This window comes from Ranitomeya variabilis, chromosome 1, assembly GCF_051348905.1.
Source record: "Ranitomeya variabilis isolate aRanVar5 chromosome 1, aRanVar5.hap1, whole genome shotgun sequence".
Classification (NCBI taxonomy): Eukaryota; Metazoa; Chordata; class Amphibia; order Anura; family Dendrobatidae; genus Ranitomeya; species Ranitomeya variabilis.
Window position 1 is genome coordinate 164611058 of NC_135232.1, and position 27180 is coordinate 164638237.

Genomic DNA, 27180 nt, shown 5'->3' on the forward strand with positions numbered 1-27180 from the left:
AACTGTTTGTTTCCCCGCTTTTTGCTACTTTAAACCCGACCAGGGTTAACTTTTAAAGGGATCCCTTTGTTGACCCGGGATCCTTGTTGTTTTGTTTATTTCTTCTAAGTTTTTGCACAAGTCTTAAAAAACTGCCGCAATCATGAACAGTGCATGATACAAACTTCTTGTACATAGTTCACACCTTCTTAAGGGTTTTTCCTACTGGTTTTACTTAGAAAGAGACTCTTTGCGAAGATACCGCACTGGAGCCTTTGCTGAGTATGGACTGGTAGCTAGAGAACAAATGCTACCTCCTGAAGACTTGGTCCCTTCTTAAAGGGGACATCCACGTGTATATTTGAAGAATCGTATTGCTTTAAGATTGATGGATAGCAATAATGTCTTGATGAGCGAAAGTGATGATAATTCTTACATGTAAAAGTTATATGTATTTGATTGGTTAAATGTAGAGAAATGCAGATGATGTTTCCAGAAAGAAAATAGTAATGAAGATTGATGTTATAAGGGGATAGTTGAGAATGTTGATAAGAAACTAGGGATAGAAGGTAAACCCTGAGTCCTCCATAGTAAGTTAGTTATTGTAAAGAAAGAGTTAATAATGTGTTACAGAAGACAGAAAGTGAACCCGTAGGGGTTGGGTAGTGAGTCCTCCTAGGAGCCATACGTAGACGGCTCAGTGCTTCTAAAACTGAAAGTAATGTTATGATCTATACTGTGTATAGAAGTTGAAAAGGCAGTAGGCCCTGGCTGAACGGGGCGGTCCTGTAACAGAAAGGAGAGGCAGTAGGTCTGGTGCCGATAGGACAGGCGGTCCTGCAGATTCAAAGAAGGAGAATGAAAAAAGTTAATTTACCTTATAATGTGATTATAGGAAGGTCTTTGGTGGATACAGAGTGTATGTCCTTAAAGGCAATGTTAAAGTATTGTTCAGCAATTTTTGCACTTAGTAGAATACCCGGTTGGGTAACAGGAGTTATTTATAGCCTGTAATTTATAATGTTTAATGTTTAACCATGTTTTGTAACGTTCAAGTATTCTCACCTCCCATAAAGGGAAGCTTGTTCAAGTATACGTATTGTTATTTGCACTCAACAAAAATTGTATGTCTTTTTGCTAAACTTGTATTGTTGTTTTCTTCCCAGTCCCGGAGTACTGTGTTTAACCAGGGGGGAGTGCAGCGCCCCAGAGTCCTGGTCGTTGCAGTACTGTGGCTCCGCCACTATCGGGAGCTATGGTGCGTCCGATGGCACTGAAGGAGTTCATCTGATCAGGTATCACAGACACCAATACATTTCACAGCTGGGCCTCCGGGGGGAGCTAAGGGTGCTATTCATTAGGCCACTCCCCACCATAGTGGGTAAACTGGGGGTCAGGCAGGAAGTTAGATCAGAAAGCTGACTGGGTTGGAACCAGGCAACACCTTGTGGCAGAGGGTGTTGTAGGGGAAGATACAGTAGGGTCTCTGTCAGGGGTGGGATCCTGACAGAGGCTTGGCAACGAGAACGAACGTAACGGGACCGTGCCTGCTCTGGGTAGCGGCGGTGCCCAAGAAAGGATTAGAAGAGAGATAGATTGTGCTGAGTGAGAAACGGGATCACGCAAAGGAGAAATACCAGTAGGAGTCGTGCTGTAAGACCGAAGCAACATCCTACTGAGGCGCACTACCGGTGGCCGGAACGCCGAGGGAGTATCATAACATTCAGCTTCAAGCAATACTCCAAACAGCGGCAGGGCAGTCAGTCTCAGGCGGGCTGTCTAACTCAAATCACCTATGAAGTCTTGGGAGGCAATTGTGGGAGAGGGGCGTCTCTAGGGTCCCGGAAGAACTCCAGGCCTACCCGTCAAACGGGTGCCGTTCCTACCCGAACCTCAGGGAGGGACGGAGGATTAGCAGAACATCATCTAGTCGAGTTGTGAGGGAACATCAGAAACAGACACAACAGTTGTGGGGTACTTTCCGTAAGCACAGCAGGGAAGGACTACAACACATAGCGCTAGGGGGAAGGCACAGATTTCCTCCTGTGAAGAGAACTCTGGAAGTGTCATTGGGCCGGCCGGACTTGCGCAGCCTGGTGAGCCGTATTCTGGATTGAGGACCCAGAGATCTTCAGTAAAGAGGTAAAGAGACTGCAACCTGGTGTCCTCATTATTTACCGCGACCTGCACCCCACAACTGCACCGTTACAACACCACTTATTGCACCGGACGTCCCCCACTGACAGACAGGGCCACGGACCGGGTCTAGCCACCGTGACAACCCCAGAACTGAGACTCAGAGGCCCGGCTCCGGGTACCCCTCGGCCCTGCGGCGGTGTGGGGGCGCTCCACATGTGTCGCAGCTGTGTGACAGTCACACCAGGTGCATGGAAAGCCCAATAAACATGCTCTCATGTATATGTTGTGACTGTCACACAGCCGCGACACATGCAGCTACGGAGCCGAACAGCTGATTATCAGGAGCGCTCTGGTATCCGGGTCACCAAGGCATATATTCAAATAAGCAATTATCCAAAGTTATTCCATGAACCCTACTAAGAATCTATCAGTAAGCTCATTCTAAAGGGACAGTTTGTGACACTTTCTTTTTCTGAGCTCCTCTTAATACATTGATGACCGATCACAGACCACGTCAATGTTGACCTGAGCTTTCATGAAATCATACATCTGCTCAGTGGAGATCAGATAAATAAAAACAAAGATACAAACTCTCCTGTGAGATCAAATTGACTGACAGATTCTCAGTTGAAAGTTTCATAGCTTTAAGAATGAAGGGTAAGTCCATGAAGTTGAACCTCTAGCCTACCATGTTGATCTGGAGGAAGGCAAAAACTCCACAGAGCAGACACGGATTTTATCATATTAGGGGAAAATTTCCTTCCAGACTCCACACGTCAATCAGACTAGTTCCCTGGATCAACGTCCCCATCACAGAATCTAGTGCCCATAACCTGTAATATTAGATTTCTAAAGAAAGGCATCCAGTTAACTCATTCTACAGCCAGCAATAGATGCAACACAGAGGATATAAAAGGAAAACTATTTCAAATTTTGAATGAAACCCAATTTGGTTTTTGAGCCAAGATACCTGCTGTCAGAACACGCTTACTGATGGATTCTCAATGAACTCACTGAAGTCAGCAATGTGCAGGGAAACAAAGAGCCTGTGAGGCTAAGTTACCATGACAAGTATTTGGTTTGTTTTTGATGCAGGTGGTTTTCTGCACAAAACAGCTAAATTAGTTGTTTGTCTTCATTGCATTTTTCAGTGTGATTTTTTACATGAGTTTTTAATGAGTTCTTTTCTTCTGGGGTTTTTGTCTCTGTTTGGTGTGTCTTGTTTTAAATAAAGCTGCTTTGTTTTGGAAACAGCCTTGATAAAACATTAATGATAAAGTCATGTGTGGATTAGGCCGGGGTCACACTTGCGAGAGCAATGCGAGAAACTAGCACCAGTCTCTTGAATCAATAGAAATACAGAATAGAAATACATGCAGCCGCACGGTCCGATCCCAAGTGTCGGGTATTGATGCGCGAGTTTCTCACATTGCTCTCACAAGTGTGACCCCGGCCTTACATGCATTTTAGAGTGTGTTTCCGTTTTGGGAAAAAACTAAAATGACACATACGTTTTCCTCCTGTCATTCAAGTCTATGAGGAAAATCTGCAGCGTATGGAAAGAATAAAGCACAGGGGGCATGACATATCTATAAATCCCATCCACTGTTTTTGAACTGTATATACGCAGCTTCAAAAACGCAACTAATACTCGTTGTGGGAACTTAACCTGAGAGCCAAACTGTGACAAATATGTAATGAAACCCAACTGCAAAAATGATTTTTAGCCCAAAATGTATGCATTTAAAGGGAACCTGTCGCGTAATTTTTAGCAACTACACTGTGTGTAGTGTGTGTCTACCAGTGTGTTGTTAGTGATTCAATGTGCAACGTGCATCACACACGCTGTTTTCAGTCAAAACGGCGCCATAATCATCTCCAAAAATCACTTTCTGCAGTTATATAGTACCTTATCTTTCAGTCATGGCGCCAACGACACAGAAATCTGCTCTAAAATCCCACGACTGCGCAGTGACGGGTGGCTCCCCGCGTTTGGGCAGTGACGGGTGGCTCCCTGTGTTTGGACAGTGACAGGCAGCACCCCGCGTTTGGGCAGTGACAGGCAGCACCCCGCGTTTACACAGTGACGGGCGGCTCCCCGTGTTTACACAGTGACGGGCGGCTCCCCGCGTTTACACAGTGATGGGCGGCTCCCCGCGTTTGAGCAGTGACGGGCAGCTCAAAATGTGTTCACAGTGGCGCCCTGCCCTTGCACACTGAATCTGGGTGTATGTACCCAGCTTCAATGAGTGTGTGTACGTGCATATGCTGGAGTCGCTGCATGTCACGGGCTCTGTGACCAAGCTAGTTACGGACGTCAGCACACCACGAAATGTCAGAGTGTGTGGGCGTCGACAATATGACAAGCCCGTGACTGAAGGAAAATTGCCTCCCCTATGACTGACAGAAGAGGTCCTATGTATACAAAGTGATTTTTGGAGATAATTACAAAGCCATTTTGATTGAAAACAATGTGTTAGTCATGCACATTGCATCAGTAACAACACACTGGGGACAGTTTAGTTGCTAAAAATGACATGACAGGTTCCCTTTAAGTAAAAAAAAAATGTCTCCAAAGTTGTCTGTAACCTAAAAAACACTGCCTGTGTGACACCACCTACATCATGTGTTTGGATTGTAACTTGCAGACACTCTATATATTGTATAATTCCCATTGCTCCACCAATGACACACACCGTGTGAACAACGCTTACATACAAACCTGAAAAACGTGTGGTGCTCCACACAACATTTCCACAGATGCTTACAGGCCACTTTGTTCCGGGTTTCAAAAAAAAATGAGGTTTCAGAACACTGAAAAAAAGAAAGAACGAAACAATGAGAAGCCAGACAGATTTATGCCTGTAATAAAATAACTATTAAACCACTGATTTATCTGTCGGCTCCTGCAACATTTCCGTACAATCCTGATGAGGTTTGATTGGCATTTCCACTTCAAAAATAAAAAGATACAACCTGTGCCAACTCAAACACATAATGATGTCAGATGGAAGGGATCCAAGCTCAGCGCTGACAATATACACAGGTGTCTGCTGAAATAACTAGAATGATGGGTGCGCTGACCCCATTACACCTACAACAGCGGCTAACAAAAACATCAGCAGTATTAGCAATGTACACGAGAACTGTTCTCGGCCTACAAAATCAAATATTTTCTTTTTTCCTGGATGTGTCCTGGCATACATCACATTTATATCTCGTCACACGACGACGCAAAAGCTACATGATGGCAGCCAGGGTCATGGCCCCGTACTACAGAGCCATATAGGATCCATGCACCACCACAGAATTCTCACTATGGCGTAATATTTTTAGATTTAATCGGTCCAACACTCCTAGAATGAAAAAAGGTCTGTACATTCCGCATCCGAAAAAGCATGTCACAATTTGTTTCTTGTAAGCTTCAAGCAATTCTGTAGGTACCCTATTACAGGAAAATACATAACAAGGCCGTGTACATGAAGCCATAGATTTAGGTTTCGCTTCGTTTTTTGGTTTTACTTTTTTTTTTTTAATAATTGTGAATTTAAGATTTAAACATGTATAATATAATTCTTTCATTCCGACTTACAGTATGCAGGAATTATGGCAGTTTGTCATATTTCCAGAACTAAAATGCAAAAATAATCTAAAATTCTTATTAAAAACAAGAAACACAGATAAAGTGCAAATATACAGCTCTGGCAAAAATTAAGAGACCACTGCAAAATGTTCAGTTTGTCTGATTTTTCTCATTATGGGTATATTTTTGAGTAAAATGTAAATTGTTCATTTAGTCAATAAACTTCTGACAACATGTCTCCAAATTTCCAAGCAATACATTTTGTATTTTTTTTCTGAAAAGGAGAAATGGTCAAAATTAAAAACAAACAAACAGTGCTTTCAGGCCTCAAATAATGCAAAGAAAAGAAGTTCATAATTATTTAGAAACAACAATACTAATATTTTAACTCAGGAAGAGTTCAGAAATCAATATTTTGTGGAATAACCATGATTTTTAGTCACAGCTTTCCTGCGTCTTGGAATACTTTCTACCAGTCTTTCACACTTTAAGCAGTTCTACTTTGTTTGATGGCTTGAGACTATCCATCATCCTCTTGATTACATTCCAGAGGTTTTCAATGTCGTTCAGGTCTGGAGATTGGGCTGCCCATGACAGGGTTTTGATGTGGTGGTCTCTTAATTTTGATAAATTGTAATTTCTGTAAGATTTTGGATTGCGCTTGTACAATTCGTCAGGGCAGACACAGATATTGGACAAAAGGCTTAGATTGCAATGTCTGGTCTTATTCATTGCTAATTTGTTGATTAGCGTTGAGATCATTGCTCTGTGTCAAGGTCAAGGTCTTCACCATAAAATTCACTCACCCATGCCTTTATGGGTGAGATTGTGTACTGAGACACAGTCATCCTGAAACAGAAAAAGGCCTTCCCCAAACTGTTCGAACAAAGCTGGAAGCACTCAATGGTCCAAAATATCAAAGTGTTATGCTGAAGAACAATTCAGAGATCCTTGGTGCTCAGATTGTAAGTTGTTAATTCTCAACACGTTTCAAAGTAATTCCGACTACTTCCTCAGGAGGCACTATTCTGTGGTCTCCAGAGGAAGAAGTTGGCATGACTTTGAAATACGCTGAGCATAAACCACAATCTCTGAACACCAAGGATTTCAGAATTCTTTATTTCTACCAGCTGCGCAGAAATATCCGCAATTCCGATCCCATTCTGATCCACGTTGGATCATCCAACCAGCGGAGCAGCAACGGCTGGATATTTTACTGAGCCTTTATAACAGTTGTACTTCTCACAACCAAATCCGGTGAGCCAATATTGCACCTAAAACACCTGTATCTGGAGAACGCCCTATGTGCGCTTTTTTGTCCATTTTCAGTTTCTCTCCAAAGTGTTATGGTAACGCATTAAGATTTCCTTTTATTGGAACTAAGGGACCTAAGCCAACCCATAAAGAACACCCCATAGAGTTATCTCGCTCGACCAAACTTTACAGATGGCACAATGCAGTAAGGCAGGCAACGATCTCCTGACATTTGTCAAACCTAGAATTGCACATTAGACGGTCAGACAGAGAAGCACAATCACTCCACAGATCATGTTTCCACTACTCCAGAGTCCATTATTGGTCACGGAAAACCATACACCAGAGGTGTCAAACTGCATTCCTCGAGGGCCGCCAACAGGTCATGTTTTCAGGATTTCCTTAGCATTCCACAAGGTGCTGGAATCATTCTGTGCAGGTGATTAAATTTTCACCTGTGCAATACAAGGAAATCCTGAAAACATGACCTGTTGGCGGCCCTCGAGGAATGCAGTTTGACACCTCTGCCATACACTGAAGCAGTTTTTGTGCAGATGTTAACGCCAGAAGACTTTTGGAACTCTGCAGTTACTGAGTGGGTGACTTTTAGGAGTTTTGTGCCTTCGCACTCTGCGACACCACTCTGTAACTTTACGTAATCTGCCACTATGGTTCCTAGACATTTCCACTTTTTAAGAATACCTCTCCCAGCTGATTGTTGACTGTTTAGGAGGGAATAAATTTCACAAACTGACTTGTTCCAACAGGCCACACTTAAATTCAGTGAGTTATTTAGAATGGCCCATTCTTTCACAATGTCTGTAAGGGCAGACTGCAGGGCGAGGGCTGGATTTTATGCACCTGTGGCAACAGGACTGAATGAAAAACCCAAATTTCTGTGATTTAGAGATGTGTTTCAATACTTTTCTCCACATAGTGAAGATGCAGTAATGTTCAAAATAATTGCAATGTGTTCGAAAACATGAGTTAATCACAAAATCTTTGTACTAGTTTTTATTTCCATGCATTGGAAACATTGTACACTGTTTTCCAATTCAAAACATGAAGAGAAATGTATATAATTTTTATAAACAAATATTGTCACCGGCGCTCTACACAAATGACTATGGCGTCTAAATGGATGCCTATCGTAATAACCCAGCTGCTGGTAACCTCAGAACATGTGCCAATTCTGTGAGAAACAAATATATACTAATAACTGGTACCGCGCTTAGGTTATACAGGTGGCCTATGCCTAATCATCGGAGTACAATAAACCTGAATATGTTGGTGAATGTACCTCCCCCTATAAACAACAGTGCACTGCAGGTGCTACTAGAGGCCACCAATGCGACCTAGAAGTACTGTGTCACACACCTTACACCTACCAACACCGTGTGTGCGGATGGATTCAGCACAGGTACATGCAACGATCAGAAAATACAAGTGGACCGAAATCCCTTACCATGTGCTGTAACTGTTTGCGCTCTCTGCTGTTCCTGGTAAGTGTCCCTGAGGATGTGTGATGTTCCGCAAATGCTGCGGTGGGTACGACCAGGAAGTATTCTTGGGAGTTGTGGCCGAGGAGTGGGGTCCACAGGAGTACGGGCAAACGGGGCTAGGATTAGATGCCGCTACTGAGTGCAGAGCCAGGTAACGTCCCGGCCGGAGGCGCTCCTGGTTGCACTAGGAAGTAAAGATGGCCGACGCTGACAAGCAGCGTGTGACGTCACAGACCTATGGAGCCTCACTAGGATCAAAAAGACAAACCTACGCGTTTCGAAGGGTTAACGACCTTCTTCATCAGGGTTACAGTATATAATTTTTAACTACCGTATATACTTGAGCAAAAGCCGACCAGAGTATAAGCCGAGGCATCTACTTTTGCCACGGAAAACTGGGTAAGCTTATTGACTCGAGTATAAGCCGGGTATGTATTGTACCCCTCATCCCTGTCCTGTCCTGTGACTCCCCCTGTCCTGTCCTGGTATGTTGCTCCCCCTGTCCTGTCTTGCTATGCGTGGATCCCCCCGTCCTGTCCTCGTATGTGACTCCCCCTGTCTTGTCCTGGTATGTGGCTCCCCCTCTCCTGGTAAGCGTGGCTCCCCCTGTCCTGTCTTGGTATGTGGCTCCCCCTGTCTTGGTATGTGGCTCCCCCTGTCCTGTCCTGGTATGCGTGGATCCCCCTGTCCTGTCCTGGTATGTGGCTCCCCCGTCCTGTCCTGGTATGTGGCAGTCCCTGTCCTGGTATGTGGCTGTCCCTGTCCTGTCCTGGCATGTGACTCCTCTGTCCTGTCCTGGTATGTGTTGCTCCCCTGTTGTATGCATGGCTCCCGCGGTCCCACATGGCTTGGCTTCCCCCGTCCCATCGTTGTATGCATGGCTCACATTATGAATATGTGCTCCACGCCTATAGGAGTGGAGACGCATACATATTCATTACCTTAATAAGCGGTACCATGTGACCACTCAGGAGAGGAGAGCCGCCGACACTGGGACAATGGAGATGAAGGGATGGAGATGCAACGACGGAGGGTGAGTATGATGTCTTCTGTTAGCCGGCAGCTGCAGTTGTCACTGTGCTACAGCCGCTGGCTCCTGCCGATGCTCCCCCTCCCCGCCAGCGTTCTGGACAATTGACTCATGTATAAGCCGAGGGGGGCGTTTTCAGCACAAAAAATGTGCTGAAAATCTTGGCTTATACACGTATACTGTACTTTACAGAAAATAAAAAAATGAACATTGGGCTGTTCTAAAAAATAACAGTGTCTGCATTTGTCTTTACAAACTCACAATATGTTCTTTTGTGTGGATTTAGCATTCCTGAGAATCACTAACCTAATATTTAGTTGTATACCCACAGTTTTTTAGAACTGCTTCACATCTATGTTGCACAGAGTCCACCAACTTCTGGCACTAGTGATGAGCGAATATACTCGTTACTCGAGATTTCTCGAGCATGCTCGGGGGTTCTCCGAGTATTTTTTAGTGCTCGGAGATTTAGTTTTTCTTGCCGCAGCTGAATGATTTATCTGTTAGCCAGCATAAGGACATGTGGGGATTGCCTGGTTGCTAGGGAACCCCCACATGTACTTAATCCGGTCTAACAGATGTAAATCATTCAGCTGCGGCAAGAAAAACTAAATCTCCGAGCACTAAAAAATACTTGGAGGACCCCCGAGCGTGCTCGAGAAATCTCGAGTAACGAATATATTCGCTCATCACTATCCGGCACCTATCAACTGTTACTCCAGCCCAGGAGGCTCTGACTTCATCCCACAAGTTTTTGGCATTTGTTGGCTTTGCCTCAGAAACCACATTTTAAAGGCACCCCACAAGTGTTCTATCGAAGGTCGGGGACTTGGGCTGTCCACTCCATCACCTCAATTTTGTTGATTTGGAACCGAGATTTTTCTTGTTCACTGGCGTGTTTAGGGTCGTTGTCTTGTTGAAACATTAATTTCAAATGCATATCCTCTTAAGCCTAAGGCAATATGACCTTTTCAAGTATTTTAATAATGCAAACTGGTCCATGATCCCTGGTATGCCATAAATAGGTCCGGCACCATAGTAAGAGAAACATGCCCATATCATGGCTTTCACCACCATGCTTCACTCTCTTCGAGTGTACTGTGGTTGAATGCAGAGTTTGGGGGTCGTCTGACTAACCGTATGCGACTATTGGACCCAAAAAGAACAACTTTACTTTCAGCAGTCCACAAAATGTTTCTCTTTAGGCTAGTTGATGTGCTCTTTGGCAAATTGTATCGGGTTCATTACATGTCTTTTTTTTTTTTTTTTTAGCAGTGGGTCTTTGCGGGGACTTCTTGCTAAGATATTAGTTTCACACAGACTTCTGTTACAGCACTCACAAGTAACTTGAGACTGTCTTTGATCATCCTGAAGTTGATCATTGGCTGAGCCTTTGCCATTCTGGCTATTCTTCCATCATTCTAATGGTAGTCTTCCGCTTTCTTCCACGTCACTCCGGTTTGGCTTTCCATTTTAAAGCATTGGAGATCAGTTTAGCTGAACAGCCTATCATTGTCTGTACTTCTTTATAAGTTTTACCTTCTCCAATCAACTTTTTAATCAAAGTACGCTGTTCTTCTGAACAATGTCTTGAACGACCCATATTTCTCAGGATTTCAAGGAGACATGCATGAACAACATGTCCTGGCTTCATCCTCATACGAGCCCCCTGATTCACACCTGTTTCTTCACAGAATGATTGCCCTCACTAATTGAACTCCACACTGCTATTATTGTGAACACTCCCCCGTCCAATTCATTATTCTAATACACAGACTCAAAAACATGCAGATCATGAACGCGGAGTCTGTTGGTATTCTTAGAATCTACTGCACCAACTGGTAGATTGTTTGACCTGTGGTAATATAATTTATACCAAAAATAGTGATTAATTTGGCAAGTATTATTGGACTGCTATTATTTTGAACACTACTGTAGATCCCAACACCTTCTCTATAATATGCTACCCTCAAATGGGGTAAGATAGAAGACTTTACAGATCAGCTTTAACTTAACAGACATGTAAACCTGTCATTCATTTTTCTTTTCATTTCTTTTACAATTTTATGTACTTAAAATTAATAAGCTTTGCAGCATATTTCTATCAGCATAGTTCTGCCTAGGGGCTGCATACTTTAAATGGTCCAAATATTTTATCAAGTATATCTGCATTATTTTATGCATTAGAGCAAAATAGAGCCTTTTAGATGGAATATAATGTAGTATTTTGATTAACGTAATATTGCTATAAATAAAAGATTACAATACGTCTATTTAAATCCGCTCATTAAAAGACGCCGCTTCATGTGCTACAGGTTTTTTCTTGTAACAGGCAATTTCCGATAAAAGGGGGCAATATGTTGGCCTTCTTTAAGCAATTAAATAAAACAAATCTTTAATTAAAGAAAATTACACTTTCATCAAAAGGATTTCACTGAAAAATATGTTCTGTAGAGATTGCACGGGTAATTAACAAATATCTCTCGCCGTGCTTTGAATTTCTGACAAACAGCTAGAGCTGGGCACCTGAATCCCACATGTAAATGTGCATGTTTCTTTGTTTCAAGTGCTTATTTGTGTATTTTTACAGATAAAACTCCTCATGAAGGGAAAATTATCAAGAATACCACGGTGAGGCTTTAAAGGAAAAGTGTTAGCTGTATTTTCATATCAATGTGCATGTGACACGTTATGTATCACAGCCACTCGGATCTCGGCTTTGTCAGGGAGAGTGGAGGGGGCACAAAGAATACACAAAATCATTATATGGAGAGAAGACGGAAACATATGCAGACGCAGAAGAATTAATGCAGAGCAGAACTGTAAAGAAAAGAAGGAAAAAAAGCATTCCGATGTGATAATACAATTATTAAAGCTAAACAACCAACAAACTAGTATGTGGTTAGCTGGTGTTGCACATGGGCCCAACTCGTTTAAATCTGTATTTTTGCCTGCATGCTAGGCTCTTCTGTGCATTGTGCTAGAACTTCACAGCAAGTGTCACATGCATACATTATGTTATTCTGCTTGTCAGTATGAGATGTAGGTCTTCATAGCATTGCTAAAAGGGGTTGGCGACTAATTTACATATCCCTCTCATGTCAACTAGCTGCCACAGATAAGCACTTAACTAAACACTTTGCCAAATCCTGCTATAACATTAGCTGCTCTTCTGGCCACTTGACCTCTGGCTGAAAATCTCCTGCTTCCTTTGATGTCAAGTCATATTCTCCCTCAGTTTCACGATCTGGAGACTGATGGATGGACGGACTCGCCAAGCGGTTAGGCGGGCTGCATTCAGCAGAGCACTCTCGGATTCTGTGAATGCTGCTAGCTCCTCCTGCAGATCCAGCGCTCTCCCCTGCACCTGTATTTATACAGCAGGGTGTATATACATCTACACATACTTCTGTATACCCTGTCTAATGTATATACACCCTGATGTATTCCCTTTATAATGTGAATACATTCAGATCTCTCCCCATGAATCGATCCATCCATCCCAGAATGCTTTTTGCATTAGGTCTATTTTCTGAAGGTCCCATACAGGAGATGGTGCTGGTCCTGTGTGAAGGAAGGAGTGAGAGGGCATTAGGCGGGGCTACAGGTCTGCGCTCACTGCTGGCTTGCAGCCCAGCACAAGGGATTGTGGGAAATGTAGTAACAGGAAGTGATCGCTATGATAACAGAGCTCGTGCCAGGACACAGGAAGTGAGGCAAAAAAGCATAAAACATCATAAAACTTGGAAGAAAAGGTATATGGGGAACTTTAGGGACATTGTCCCTATGCATTTATGGTAAAACAAGTAACTGAGTCAGGGTAGTGGACAAGTTCACTGACGTTCATTTCAATTGGTTTGAAGGCTGGACTTCAGATCACTGCAACATCTTTTCTTTTTCAGCCAGTCTGATGTAGATTTGCTGGTGTGCTTGTGAGCATTGTCCTGTTGCATGACCCAGTTTCTGTAAAGGTTTAGCTTATTGAAGGATGTCCTCATGTTTGACTCTAGAAAACTTTTGTAAACAGAAGAGTTCATGGTTGACTTGATGACTGGAAGGCATCCAGGTTGTGTGGCAAATCACCACGCTTCCACCACCTTATGAGATGTTTGTGCTGATATGTGGAATTTATTTTTCAACAAACATGGCACAGAGGATTATGGCCAAACATCTTCAATTATCTCTGGTCTGTCCAAAGGACATTATTCCAGAAGTCATGCAGAGATTGGCAACTGTCTTGAAATGTTTTCCACTTGTGAATAATGTTTGCCACTGTATTCAAAGCAATTTTGTTTCTTAACACAGATATTAAAATTCTAGCTAAAATTCTTGCCTTAAGATTGAGGTGGCTCCTGTCATCATTAACCCCTTCATGACATGCGATATATATATGTGTATATATACATACATTATATATATATATATATAATGTCGTGTTTTCCCCTTTGATGTGAGTTCCAGCACATGACAGCTGATTTGATCAGCTGACATGTCCCCCTAACAGCAGCGGGTGGAATCGCGATCCACCTGCGGTCATTAACATGTTACATTCAGGCGTCAATCTTTGACAGCAGCATTTAACATGCACGCGCCGGAATCGTGGCACAAACCACGCCCGACGGTGACCTTGTCAGATGATCGCAGGGTGCTGATGGGTTGGCATGACAACCCAGGGTCTGCAGGAGACCCTTGTGGTTGTCATAGGCAATCTGCTATGAGTGACATCCAGTGGCCAGCATTCAGAGCAAATGAGCATTTCTTCTACACAGAGCAAGACTGCAGCACAAACAATCAGAATATCGCAGCTTCAAGTCTCCTATGGACACTATTGAAGCATGTAAAAAGTGAAAAAAAGGTTTTAAAAAATATTTAAAAATTTTAAATTTAAAAGTTCAAATCCCCTCCCTTTTACCCCATTCAAAAATAAAATAAAAATATATAAAAAAATGCACATATTTGGTATCGCTGCATTCAGAAAAGCCTGATATATCAAAATATAAAAAGAATTCATCAGATTGGTAAAGGGTGTAATGAGAAAAAAATTCAAAACACCAGAATTACGTTTTTTGGAAGGCACAACATTTCAATAAAATCAAACGGTCAATCAAAGCATCGTATCTATCCCAAAATGGTATCAATAAAAATGCAATCTCTGTGTGCAAAAAATAAGTCCTCACCCAGCCCCAGATTCAGAAAAATGAAGTCGCTACAGGTCTCAGAAAATGGCGCCTTTTTTTTTTTTTTTTTTTAACAAACTTTGGATTTTTTCACTACTTAAATAAAAAAGAACCTAGACATGTTTGGTATCTACAAACTTGTAATGACCTGGAGAATCATAACACCAGGTCAGTTTTAGCATTTGGTGAACATGGTAAGAAAAAAACAAAACAAAATGGAATTGCATTTGCTTTTGCAATTTCACCGCACTTGGAATTTTTGTTCATGTTTTTTCAGTACATTATATGGTAAAATCAATTATGTCATTCAAAAGTACAACTTGTCCCACAAAAACAAGCCCTCACATGGCCATATTGATGGAAAAATAAAAAGTTATGGCTCTGGAAAGAAGGTGAGCAAAAAACAAAAGCAAAAACGGAAAATGGCCAGGGGTAAAGGGGTTAATATATCCTTACCAAGATGTATTCAGTCCAGGTATTAATTATAGCAGCTGCCCTTGATGATGCTTCTCCTGGTTTTGTTATGTCCCTGAATGTATGTAAAGCCTTTGACTGTGCCGAATGGCTATATTTGCTTTCACTACTGTCGCACCTCAAGTTTGGTCACAAGTTTTGTACATGGGTTAAACTATTATACGATTGTCCTAGAGTAAGAATTCAAACTAACTTGGAGGTGTTACACAATTTTCCTTAACACAAGCATATTCTCTTCTCCAGTCATCTGTAGTCAAGCCTTATGTAAAATGGGTGGTGGATATACTGGATTTTACTGTGGATGAATAGGGAGGGGTGGAAAATACATTTTATTCCTCAGTAGTGAGTGCTAAGGACTGTGTCATCCAGACAAGATTTTTAAACAGGGTTTAGAATTCCGCAAAGGTCCCCTGTAATTTCCATGACCAGCTGAGGGAAAGCAGCAGCTGTGGGTTGATGTTAATATTCTGGGAGCGATCCAATAGCCCTAAAGCTTCTAAGTCTATTAATAACAGCTCACAGGTGATTGTGTAGCTTTTACTGCTTATTATAGGGAAGAACACCCCCCCAAAAAATGACTTGGGGTCCCCCCTATATTCAATAACCAGCAAACGCTAAATTGACAGCTGCATGCCAATATTAATAGCCTAGGAAAGGACCAAGGATATTGGCCCCCTCCCATACTTACAACATCAGCTCTCGGCAACCCCAGAAAAGGAGCATCCATAAGATGTACCAATTCTGGCGCTGAGCCTTGCTCTTCCCATTTGCCCTGGTGTGGTGGAGAGTGGGTAATAGGTTTAGGGTTGATGTCAGCTTTGTAATGTCAGCTGACATTAAGTTCAGGGGTTAGTAATGAAGAGGCATCTATAAGATGCCCCCAATACTAACCCCATAGTCATTATTTTAGTAAACACACTGCCAGAATAAAGTCTTTATTTGAAATAAAACTCCCCATCCTCTTTTACCCATTTATTTACAAACATTAAAAATAAAAAACACCATATTCCTCATTTGTCCGACAATAATCCATATATCACATGATGAGATCCAACTCTGCTACATCTGGATTTCATGGCTGAGCAGTGGCATGATGAGACCGCTCAGCTGTGAATTCAGGAGACACTGAACTGAGAGTGAAAACTCCGCTTCAGCACATAGCAGTGACGTCAGTGAGGTCACCGGAGTTCATAGTCGAACTCTGGTAAACTTAGTAATGTCAGCGCTGGCTGCGAGAGAACTTTCCCACGATCTTTTCATGAGGGGATGTGCAACTGTAATGCATGATCCAATCTGCCCCACTGTTCTACCAGTGCTAACCACCAAGCCACCGTACTTCTTATATACTTTATACATCCATTGGACTTTAGTGATGCAGTTTGGATACTGAATATTACTTATGAGGTAACTAGAAATTATTTTATCCCAGCAGAAATATAAACTGATGGCTCATTCCACTCATCAATTAATGCAAATGTGATTACTGCTTCTCCCGTTTCCTGTGAAGGCAGTATGAAGCCACAAAACCCATTACTGCAAATAATTATGTACATGTGAACTGTAAGCAATTCATATTCATTAGCTCAGTGCAGTTAGAGAGATAAAATGGTGTTACATGGAATCAGAAATGAAATAATAAACTGGAAGATCACAGCAAAAAGCTCTTAACAATCTTGTATCAATCACCGGCATAATAAGTAAAGCAGGAGCGAGTGATAAGGAGAATGTGAATAGAAATTAATTTGACAAAATAATTTCCTGTTAGCGGACAGCGACACTATAAAAGATCAATGGGGTGAAATATTAACATCCTGCAATTTATCTGTATTACAAACTACACAAATCGCTCAACTTTTTGTCTTCTGCAGGCGGCATACAAAACTTCCACTAACTAGACTCTATGCAAGAGCAAGAGAGATTATGACCGCTACATAAAACACCTTGAATGATCTAAATAATTGTAACCAGAACGTAAAGTTCTCAGATAACATGTGTCCACAGGTAGTTATGTGACCGCAAGCATGTAATATACATACTTCTGGCCACATTCCGACTAGACGTAAACAGCTCCTCTCCATTCACTTGCTGCACACGTCTAGTCGGCATGTGACTGCATGTATACAAATCGTATACCTGGAGCCACTCGCCCACCCGCTACCAGAGAATCCTCAGAGCGCGCACACCATGGATTGTGAGAGTTCACAAGTCCGCAGGCCTGGACAACCTAGTTAACCTATTTAACAGCACCAAAATGAAAGAAATACATTTTACATTATGGAATTTACAGATTTGGATAAATGTAGTAACTTAAAGGTATGTTTATTGTAAAGTTTCATCAAATGAAAAGCAAGTAGAATGAAAAATGACACAACTTCCTGCTATTTCAGTACAATTTCTTTATTATTTAACTTTCATTCAATGGCTGATAATGACCAAAGGCACAACAATGATGTTTCTAAGTATTCTGCCCCAAGTCATTAGTCTGGGCTGGCTGCAGAGGCTCCTGTAAGCCATTCTTTGTCCTCACTAACAGGTAATACTGGTCAAAGTTTGCCTTTTAAGGAACGTCATATTGCATGCCAGGCATAGTTTGTGCAGAGAAGCATGAACTGGCAGTACAGCCTGGGGTGAGGGAAAATTAACTCAACAAACGCTGGGCATGATGATTCATGTAAACAGAGGCCGGATGTCTCCATGTTCTCCTTGTGCTAATGTGCTCTATACTAGAAGCGAATTAGTCGGCTTATATTATTTTAAAAAAAGTACAAGCTCTATATATTACTCAGATAAATAGTGTATATTATGCTCAGGGAGTGCTTACTACTGAGAGTTTTCCAGGATGGAGGACATTATTATAAGATGGGGGACATTATTAAACAAAGGGCCCGGGAGGGGGACATTATTACATAATGGGGAATATACTAGGAAGGGCATTACCAGGATAGAGGGCATTGTTATAGCATGGGCCCAGGAAGAGGGGGATTATTACTGGAAGGGCCCAGGACGGGGAGGATTATTACTGGAAGGGGCCCAGGACGGGGAGGATTATTACTGGAAGGGGCCCAGGATGGGGGACATTATTACTGGAAGGGGCTCAGGATAGGGGACATTATTACATGGTGGGTGAACATGCATGCCTTTCTAGCATCTGGAATGCTATAAGGGCCCATACATCTGGCCAACATGCAGGTGGCAGCCTAGGTCCAAATTCTGCACCCCGGCCCATCGGACTCTAGTTATGCCACTGCTTCATGCCATACAATCTCCTGAGTCCTAATTCACAGTTGAATTGCATAGAAAAAAAGTCACTGCATCCACAACACACAGATACAATCTTATAGAAGTGTTTTTACTGTTAAAGGGGTTATCCCCCAGCAACATCTATCCAATGATCATAAGTACCAGGATCTGATGTCCCCAGTGTGGATGGCTCAGTACTGCACCTTTTGACCACCGATTTGTTCACTTCTATGGGACTAGTAGTGTGCATGCGTGACCATTGATCCCATAGATGGTGAATGGAGCGGAGGTTATGCCGTCACATTACTGCATTCACACCGGGCAGAAGACTTCCCACCAAACGTATATTAATCACTAATCCTGTGGATAGTTGCTTATGCATAATTTACATTATCCAGCAGAATTGGTCAAAAACAATTCATCTTGTGACTTGCATAAAACTTTAGTATTGAATTTTCTCCTTTATATATTAGCCAAATAAAGTTTTACAATAATGACTTACATTAAAAATAAGCATTCTAAATGGATTAAAGAATAGTTTACGACTAGCCAAGTTAAAGGGATTCTATGGTAAAATGTGAAAATATTGGGGATATAGCTTTAGGACAAGTCATCAGTATCAGGTCTGTAGACGTCTGACATCCGGCATCCCCAGCAATCAGCCACCAGAATTACACAATGGACGGTGCCAGAACACCACAGCGCCATACACCCTAGAGGCCATTCTAGGGCACTACAGCTCAGCTCTGATTCACTTCACTAGGAGCTTTGCTGCAGCATCCGAAAATGGCTGATTGGCAGGATGTTGGACCACCATTGATCATATTCATGATCTATCCCGAGTACGGGACATCCCCTTTAAAAATGCATTACAGTCATATTTTCATGACACTTTTGGAAGGATATCACAATCATAAAGAAAAATGCATTTTTTTCCTTATATAGGATATAAAATATATTCCCTTGAAAATCAGGATATTGTAGACAGAGTCATGTTACATTAACATACCAGGTGCAACATTGACGTATGAGGAAGACCAGCCTGTCTGCTAGTTGTACAGGGTTGGCGTAACCTGCCAAGCAGGGCGTCCTCCCCAATTCCTTACCGCATACCTCACCCCTACTGTGCTGTTTGCAGACAGTGGTATGTGCCAGCTGGCTCTGATCATTTTCACGAAGTTTGGCTGAATTCAGTGTAATCCCCAGGTAAACCGCCTGTTAGCTGAGGTCAATGGCAGCAGAAATATTTCAAAGCTGTATTACTTGGGTGTGGGCATGATGCACGGTGAGGTGAGAGGGGGATGTTAGCATTACGAGGAGTAAATGTTCCTGTATTACAGGACTCTACATTCTTTTCTGAGACGCGGCTGAAGTTTCATCTTGTTTGTTCGCCATCGTTAATCCCTTTGGTTGAATTTCAGCAACCGAGAGGTTGATCTTAATGTGCCATCAATATATAAGGAAAAACATGCTTAGCGTCCTAGGCTGACATCCAAATCATGAAAAAGTTCACTTTGGATTCAAAAAGTCTCAGCCACCCCCAGGAAAGAAAAATTAAATGGTGAGAAAAGATTACACCTTTATTTGTCAAGGCATTAAATCCATGAGAGTGTAGGAACAAGTTTCTTCAAGAGCATAAAAATAAAGAAATGGTCTTAAATATGACAAAAAGTCTATTTTCTTCCCCTCCATGTCCATACTAAATATCTCTGTTATATTTTATTTGTCTTATGTTTTAAGTCCACTTGGTGCACCCTGTGCAGAGATGTGACACCCATACCTCCCTACGTTTTGTAGGTCTACAATGGAGACTTAGAAATGACTTAAAATCTCTCAATAAAGCCTTATTCATACACCCATGTACGGATCGCGATGCATAGACTGTCCGCAGGTCTTCTGACCCGAGCTTGTAAGCCACATATACAGGTGCTTCTCGCAAAATTATCATCAAAATGTTAATTTATTTCAGTTCTTCAATACAAAAAGTGAAACTCATATTATATAGAGTCATTACAAACAGAGTGATCTATTTCACGTGTTTATTTCTGTTAATGTTGATTATTACTTACAGCCAATGAAAACCCAAAAGTCTTTATCTCAGTAAATCAGAATAATTAAAAATCAACTGCAAAGGCTTCCTGAGCATTTAAAAAGGTCCCTTAGTCTGTTTCAGTAGGCTCCACAATCAAGGGGAAGACTGCTGACTTGACAGATGTCCAGAAGGCAGTCATTGACCCACTCCACAAGGAGTGTAAGCCACAAATGGTCATTGCTATAGAAGCTGACTGTTCACAGAGTGCTGTATCCAAGCATATTAATGGAATGTTGAGTGGAAGGAAAAAGTGTGGTAGAAAAAGGTGCACAAGCAACCGGGATAACCGCAGCCTTGAAAGGATTGTTAAGAAAAGAACATTCAAAAATTTAGGGGAGATTCACAAGGAGTGGACTGCTGCTGGAGTCATTGATACAAGAGCCACCACACACAGACGTATCCAGGACATGGGCTACAAGTGTCGCATTCCTTGTGCCAAGTCACTTATGACCAATAGACAATGCCAGAAACATCTTACCTGGGCCAAGGAGAAAAAGAACTGGACTGTTGCTCTGTGGTCCAAGGTGTTGTTTTCAGATGAAAGTAAATTTTGCATTTCATTTGGAAATCAAGGTCCCAGAGTCTGGAGGAAGAGTGGAGAGGCCACAATCCAAGCTGCTGGAGGTCTAGTGTGAAGTTTCCACAATCAGTGATGGTTTGGGGAGCCAATTCATCTGCTGGTGTAGGTCCACTGGGTTTTATCAAGACCAAAGTCAGCACAGCCATCTACCAGGAAATTTCAGAGCACTTCACACTTCCTCTGCCAACAAGCTTTTTGGAGATGGAAATTTCATTCTCCAGCAGGACTTTGCACCTGTCCACACTGCCAAAAGTACCAACACCTTGTTTAAAAACAACAGTATTACTGTGCTTGATTGGTCAGAAAACTCGCCTGACCTTAACCCCATAGAGAATCTATGGGGCATTGTCAAGTGGAAGATGAGAGACACCAGACCCAACAATGCAGATGAGCTGAAGGCTACTATCAAAGCAACCTGGGCTTCCATAACACCTCAGCAGTACCACAGACTGATCGCCTCCATGCCACGCAGCATTGATTCAGTAATTGATGCAAAAGAAGCCCGGATCAAGTATTGAGTGCATTTACTGAGCATACATTTCTGTAGGCCAACATTTCGGATTTTAAAATCATTTTTCAAGCTGGTGTTATAAAGTATTCTAATTTACTGAGATAATGACTTTTGTGTTTTCATTGGCTGTAAGTCATAATCATCAACATTAACAGAAATAAGCACTTGAAATAGATCACGCTGTTTGTAATGACTCTATATATGAGATTCACTTTTTTTTATTGAAGAACTGAAATAAATTATCATCAAAAAGTTATTCTAATTTTGTGAGAAGCACCTGTATATGAAACGGTAAAGACCCTGGGATAAGACCAGGCATCGTGGTCTGTACTCGGACAGTGATAGACGAACCTTTAAATATGGCCTACGGATTTGTTAATCCAAACACATTTTTGGTCAGAGTCCTGTCGATGTGGAAAACAGACCACATACTGAAAGCACACGGACCAATTAAAATCAATGTGTTACTTCACATAAATGATTTTCCGCGCAGACATAAGTGATCTATTATTATATTGATGTATAAAAATGGATGCCGTATGGATGTCAAAATCGGACATACGGGTGACTATATGGACAAAAATCGGCTACATTTTTCATGGCGATAAACGGAGACTAAGACTACATCCATGTGACAGGTCTTAGTCCTGTACGCTGGTTCACTCACCACGCTGACTATACAGAGCGGCCGCTGTAACCGCAGTCACAACCCTGATTGACACTCCCTCTGAATTACAGTCGGCTGTCAGTCAGTGCAGGGGTCGCGGTTACAGTGGCCGCTCTGTATTCTCAGAACAGTGACTAAGTACTTACAGGCAGCTAGTTGCCATCTATCTGCCTGTTCTGCCCGGTGCCGATCTCTGCTGGCTCAGAGGGGTCACAGACCACTCCTCCTAGCAATTCTGCTGCTTCACTTGACTTCACATCAGCAGAGCAGCTCTTCCTCTTCTGGTGTCACTCCCGCCATCATGCTAATTGACAGCAGGCTCCCCATAGTAAAGTCAGGGAAATATTGACACAGGAGATGATTGATCCATATAAATAGCCAATACAATTTTTTATTATTCAAAATACCTTAAATATTAACACAACTTGTATTATGTATGTTGTTACGTATGGTGTACCTACTGTTCATTTTATATAAGTGGGATCCGTCAGTTTTCCAGAACTCTCTGTTTTATTAAAAGTGTGGAAGTTGTACAATCAGTTAAAGGGCCACTGTCACCCCCTCCAGCCGTTATAAACTAAAAGAGCCACCTTGTGCAGCAGTAATGCTGCATTCTAACAAGGTGGCTCTTTTAGTTTTTGCTTCTGTTATTCCCTCAATAAAGCGTTTTATAATTTTCCCTAAATACCTGTCTTTGTACCTGGAGGCAGGTCTGAAGCCTCCTCTGTGAAGCGCCCAACTGCCGTCACTCATCTCTTCTGGGGCGATGGTCGCCGCCCCCTGCGCGCTGTTCTTCTTAAATCTGGCGCCTGTGCTGTGCGTGCCTGCCTGGGGCAGGCGCAGTGTTCATTGGCCGTCATAGCTCAGATGCCGGGTGCCTGACTGCGCCTGTGCGGGCAGTGCGGCCACCCTGTTACTGAATCCCCGCCCCGCACTGTGTTATGCATTATGCACAGTGCGGGGCTGGGATTCCTGGGCATGCGCACTGCGCTTGTCAGGCGCTCCCCCAGGGTCCCCGCCTTCCAGGGTCGGTCTGTGCAGGAATCTGCCCAGGAATCCCAGCCCGCACTGTGCATAATGCATAACACAGTGCGGGGCGGGGATTCAGTAACAGGGTGGCCACACTGCCCGCACAGGCGCAGTCAGGCACCCGGCATCTGAGCTAGGACGGCCAATGCTCTATGCTCCTGCTCCAGGCAGAAGAGCACAGCGCAGGCGCCGGATTTCGGACGAAAACAGCGCTGAGGGGGCGGCGACAATCGCCCCAGAAGAGATGACTGACGGCAGTTGGGCGCTTCACAGAGGAGGCTTCAGACCTGCCTCCAGGTACAAAGACAGGTATTTGGGGAAAATTATAAAACGCTTTATTGAGGGAATAACAGAAGCAAAAACTAAAAGAGCCACCTTGTTAGAATGCAGCATTACTGCTGCACAAGGTGGCTCTTTTAGTTTAAAGGGGTTATCCGGACTTTTCTTATTTTTGCACATGGGGCTAAGAACTAACAGCCAAGTAATTGCTGACTAACTGCCTGTTGTGCTAATCTCTGCAGCTCAGAGGGTTCAAAGACCTCTCCTGCAGCAAATCTGTTGTTTCATTTGGTCATTTTTGTCAATAAAGCGGCTCTTCTTCTTCCATTCTGTCTCCAGGACGTCATGCTGATTGACAGCAGACTCGTGATCCATCAGTATTTTAGATCAGATTTTCTTCATTTTTTGGACATGTGTTAGCCCCATAGAATAAAGTGAGTACATATTTCTATTCCTGAAAAACGCAACAATTACATGTATGTGAGAAACAAACGTCTGAAGAAGCCCTAGTGCTGGTCTTAGATGATACATCTATGTAGCTTAATATCTGAACGGATGAACTGTTCTATTAATTCACTGTACAAACAATAATCATGTATGTAAAATTGCCTTTATTAGAATTCAGTTAGAATTCAAGTTGTTTTTTCTTCCTGAAATGAAGTGATACATCAGTTTTAATACACAGTATAATCTAAATACATTAAATAATTTACTTATTTGCATCCATTTGTACATGTAATTTTCATGCATTTTTTGTATTCATTATCCCTTGAATCCTATTATTCCATGCGGATACTTGCGTCCTCCTAGCATCACCATTAATGACATCACGGCAAAAATATATCAACACTGACAGTTTAATTTACTTACATCTTTTCCAACAACTCGTAGTTCAAACTGTGTCTCCTTGAAATGAATCTTTGTAATTCTAGGCCTATTAGAAAAAAAAGAACATTATTCAATATAAGCCCACAATTACTTGTATTTTCGTCTGCTTGGTTCACAAGGAAAAGTTCACAATTTTAATTAAATTTCCAGCAAGCTGTTCCAGAGATATTCTGTGTACACAGGTTGTGGGAGCAGGGCTGAACAGTACGTTGTGCCAGCAGCAGATTACATAACCTTGTACCGATATCTACATTGCATTCACCATGTACATGTTCACAAGTAACGAGGCGAAACGACAAGACAAAACAAACAAGCGCCAGAATGGACAAATGTACCATGTACACAACTGACAAATGCGCTATTGTGCACAAATGCTAACTATTTCATCTGAACACCTTGTCCAATGATGTGCTTGTATGGCTGGGACGTCACACAAACATTTCTCACGTTCCTTCCATAATGAATATATTCAATCACTTCAATATCAGTTTTTCAAAATGTTTTTGCTAATTTCTTTTTCAATTATTTGCAGAATTATTGTGGTTTTATTGTGTTGTGACTAAGGTCCTTTCACATTGCAGTCTTGCCCATGTTCAGTAGTCCTGTCAGGAATTGCATCTAAAGCCCCACAAAATGAGATTCTGGCGTATGTGCTGACAGGGCCATTGACTAGAATGGTTCCAACAATAAGTTATCTGACATGCATAATTTTCGGCCATACACGCCTACTGGATGCAGACACTAAGGCCGGTGTCACACTTGCGAGTGCAATGCGAGAAACTCGCACAGGTCTTTCTCATCAATCCCCGGCACTGCCGCCGGCACTTGGGACCGGAGTGTGTGGCTGCATGCATTTCTATGCAGCTGAATGCTTCAGTCCGAACCAGGAGTGCCAGGAATTGTTGTGCGAGTTTGTCGCATTGCACTCACAAGTGTGACACCGGCCTAAGACACAGTCTACTACATTTCAGTTTCTGCCTCCAGTAGGTGTCTACACCAAACGATGATGCACATCAGAGCACACGTTGACTCTCTCAGCAACAATTTGCTCAATGGCCTGGTCGGCAAATACCCCAGAATCCCATTTTGCGGGCGCCTTCAAACACAAGCCCCAACGGGCCCACTGAACGTGGGCAAGAACCCAAAATGAAAGCACCCTTATTTTTCAAAATATTGATAACCCACATAGAAATCTGATTCTTTTGTATAAGAGCTGATCTGCAATGCCCAGGAAGAGTTACCAAACAGCGCACTGAGTTGTGCTGTTCCGCTCTGTACACTAACTCCTCTTCTAAGCTGGAGATTGTATATAAAGCTCTCCCAGGCTGGTGTTCTACTGGTGGGGCCCCAGTCCTGTTGTCTGCCCTTATTCACACTGAGGTCAACATTGACACATGGTAAGTTTTCAATATTAGATAGTGTAGGACTGTCCCGATCAGAGTTACCGTGACGTGGTGGGATGGCTTTTATGTTATTTTTGATCAAAAGCAGTATTACTAAAACCTCTGTTATTTAGATGCACTTTTTGCATTTTCCTTATTTACAGCAGGGTTTTTTCACATTTTTTATCTTGAAGGTTTTATATGTTTTGTAGCCAATGTGAACATGTGTTTATATGCTGCATGTGTACCAAAGTAAGTCAAGCTCAATTTTTGTGTTTTTAACTCCTACAGTTGCATTGAAGTCAAGCAAGCAAGATTATATATACAGTTAGGTCCATATATATTTGGACAGAGACAACATTTTTCTAATTTTGGTTATAGACATTACCACAATTAATTTTAAACAAAACAATTCAGATGCAGTTGAAGTTCAGACTTTCAGCTTTCATTTGAGGGTATCCACATTAAAATTGGATGAATGGTTTAGGAGTTTCAGCTCCTTAACATGTGCCACCCTGTTTTTAAAAGAACCAAAAGTAATTGGACAATTGACTCCAAGGCTATTTCATGGACAGGTGTGGGCAATCCCTTCGTTATGTCATTCTCAATTAAGCAGATAAAAGGCCTGGAGTTGATTTGAGGTGTGGTGCTTGCATTTGGAAGGTTTTGCTGTGAAGTAAACATGCGGTCAAAGGAGCTCTCCATGCAGGTGAAACAAGCCATTCTTAAGCTGCGAAAACAGAAAAAACCCATCCGAGAAATTGCTGCAATATTAGGAGTGGCAAAATCTACAGTTTGGTACATCCTGAGAAAGAAAGAAAGCACTGGTGAACTCATCAATGCAAAAAGACCTGGGCGCCCACGGAAGACAACAGTGGTGGATGATCGCAGAATAATCTCCATGGTGAAGAGAAACCCCTTCACAACAGCCAACCAAGTGACCAACACTCTCCAGGAGGTCGGCGTATCAATATCCAAATCTACCATAAAGAGAAGACTGCATGAAAGTAAATACAGAGGGTTCACTGCACGGTGCAAGCCACTCATAAGCATCAAGAATAAAAAGGCTAGACTGGACTTTGCTAAAAAACATCTAAAAAAGCCAGCACAGTTCTGGAAGAACATTCTTTGGACAGATGAAACCAAGATCAACCTCTACCAGAATGATGGAAAGAGAAAAGTATGGCGAAGGCGTGGTACAGCTCATGATCCAAAGCATACCACATCATCTGTAAAACACAGTGGAGGCAGTGTGATGGCTTGGGCATGCATGGCTGCCAGTGGCACTGGGTCACTAGTGTTTATTGATGATGTGACACAGGACAGAAGCAGCCAAATGAATTGTGTGCTCAGATCCAGCCAAATGCAGCAAAA

The 27180-nt window shown here is 42.4% G+C and overlaps 1 protein-coding gene and 1 long non-coding RNA gene across 3 annotated transcripts in view; one reads left to right on the forward strand and one right to left on the reverse strand.

Annotated features, from left to right (window-relative positions):
* The window catches only part of EPB41L4A (erythrocyte membrane protein band 4.1 like 4A), a 370057-nt gene that overhangs the window by 52109 nt on the left and 290768 nt on the right, over positions 1 to 27180 (reverse strand). For both annotated transcript variants that reach the window (XM_077290345.1, XM_077290336.1), the window contains 2 exons: positions 24407 to 24470; positions 4841 to 4932 (listed from right to left, as the gene is read on the reverse strand). In XM_077290345.1, the coding sequence (XP_077146460.1) occupies positions 4841 to 4932; positions 24407 to 24470 (156 nt within the window). The remainder of the gene's footprint in view (positions 1 to 4840; positions 4933 to 24406; positions 24471 to 27180) is intronic.
* The window catches only part of LOC143808086 (uncharacterized), a 67428-nt gene that overhangs the window by 3898 nt on the left and 36350 nt on the right, over positions 1 to 27180 (forward strand). The window contains exon 2 of the long non-coding RNA XR_013221880.1: positions 23876 to 23970. This is a non-coding gene — a long non-coding RNA (uncharacterized LOC143808086). The remainder of the gene's footprint in view (positions 1 to 23875; positions 23971 to 27180) is intronic.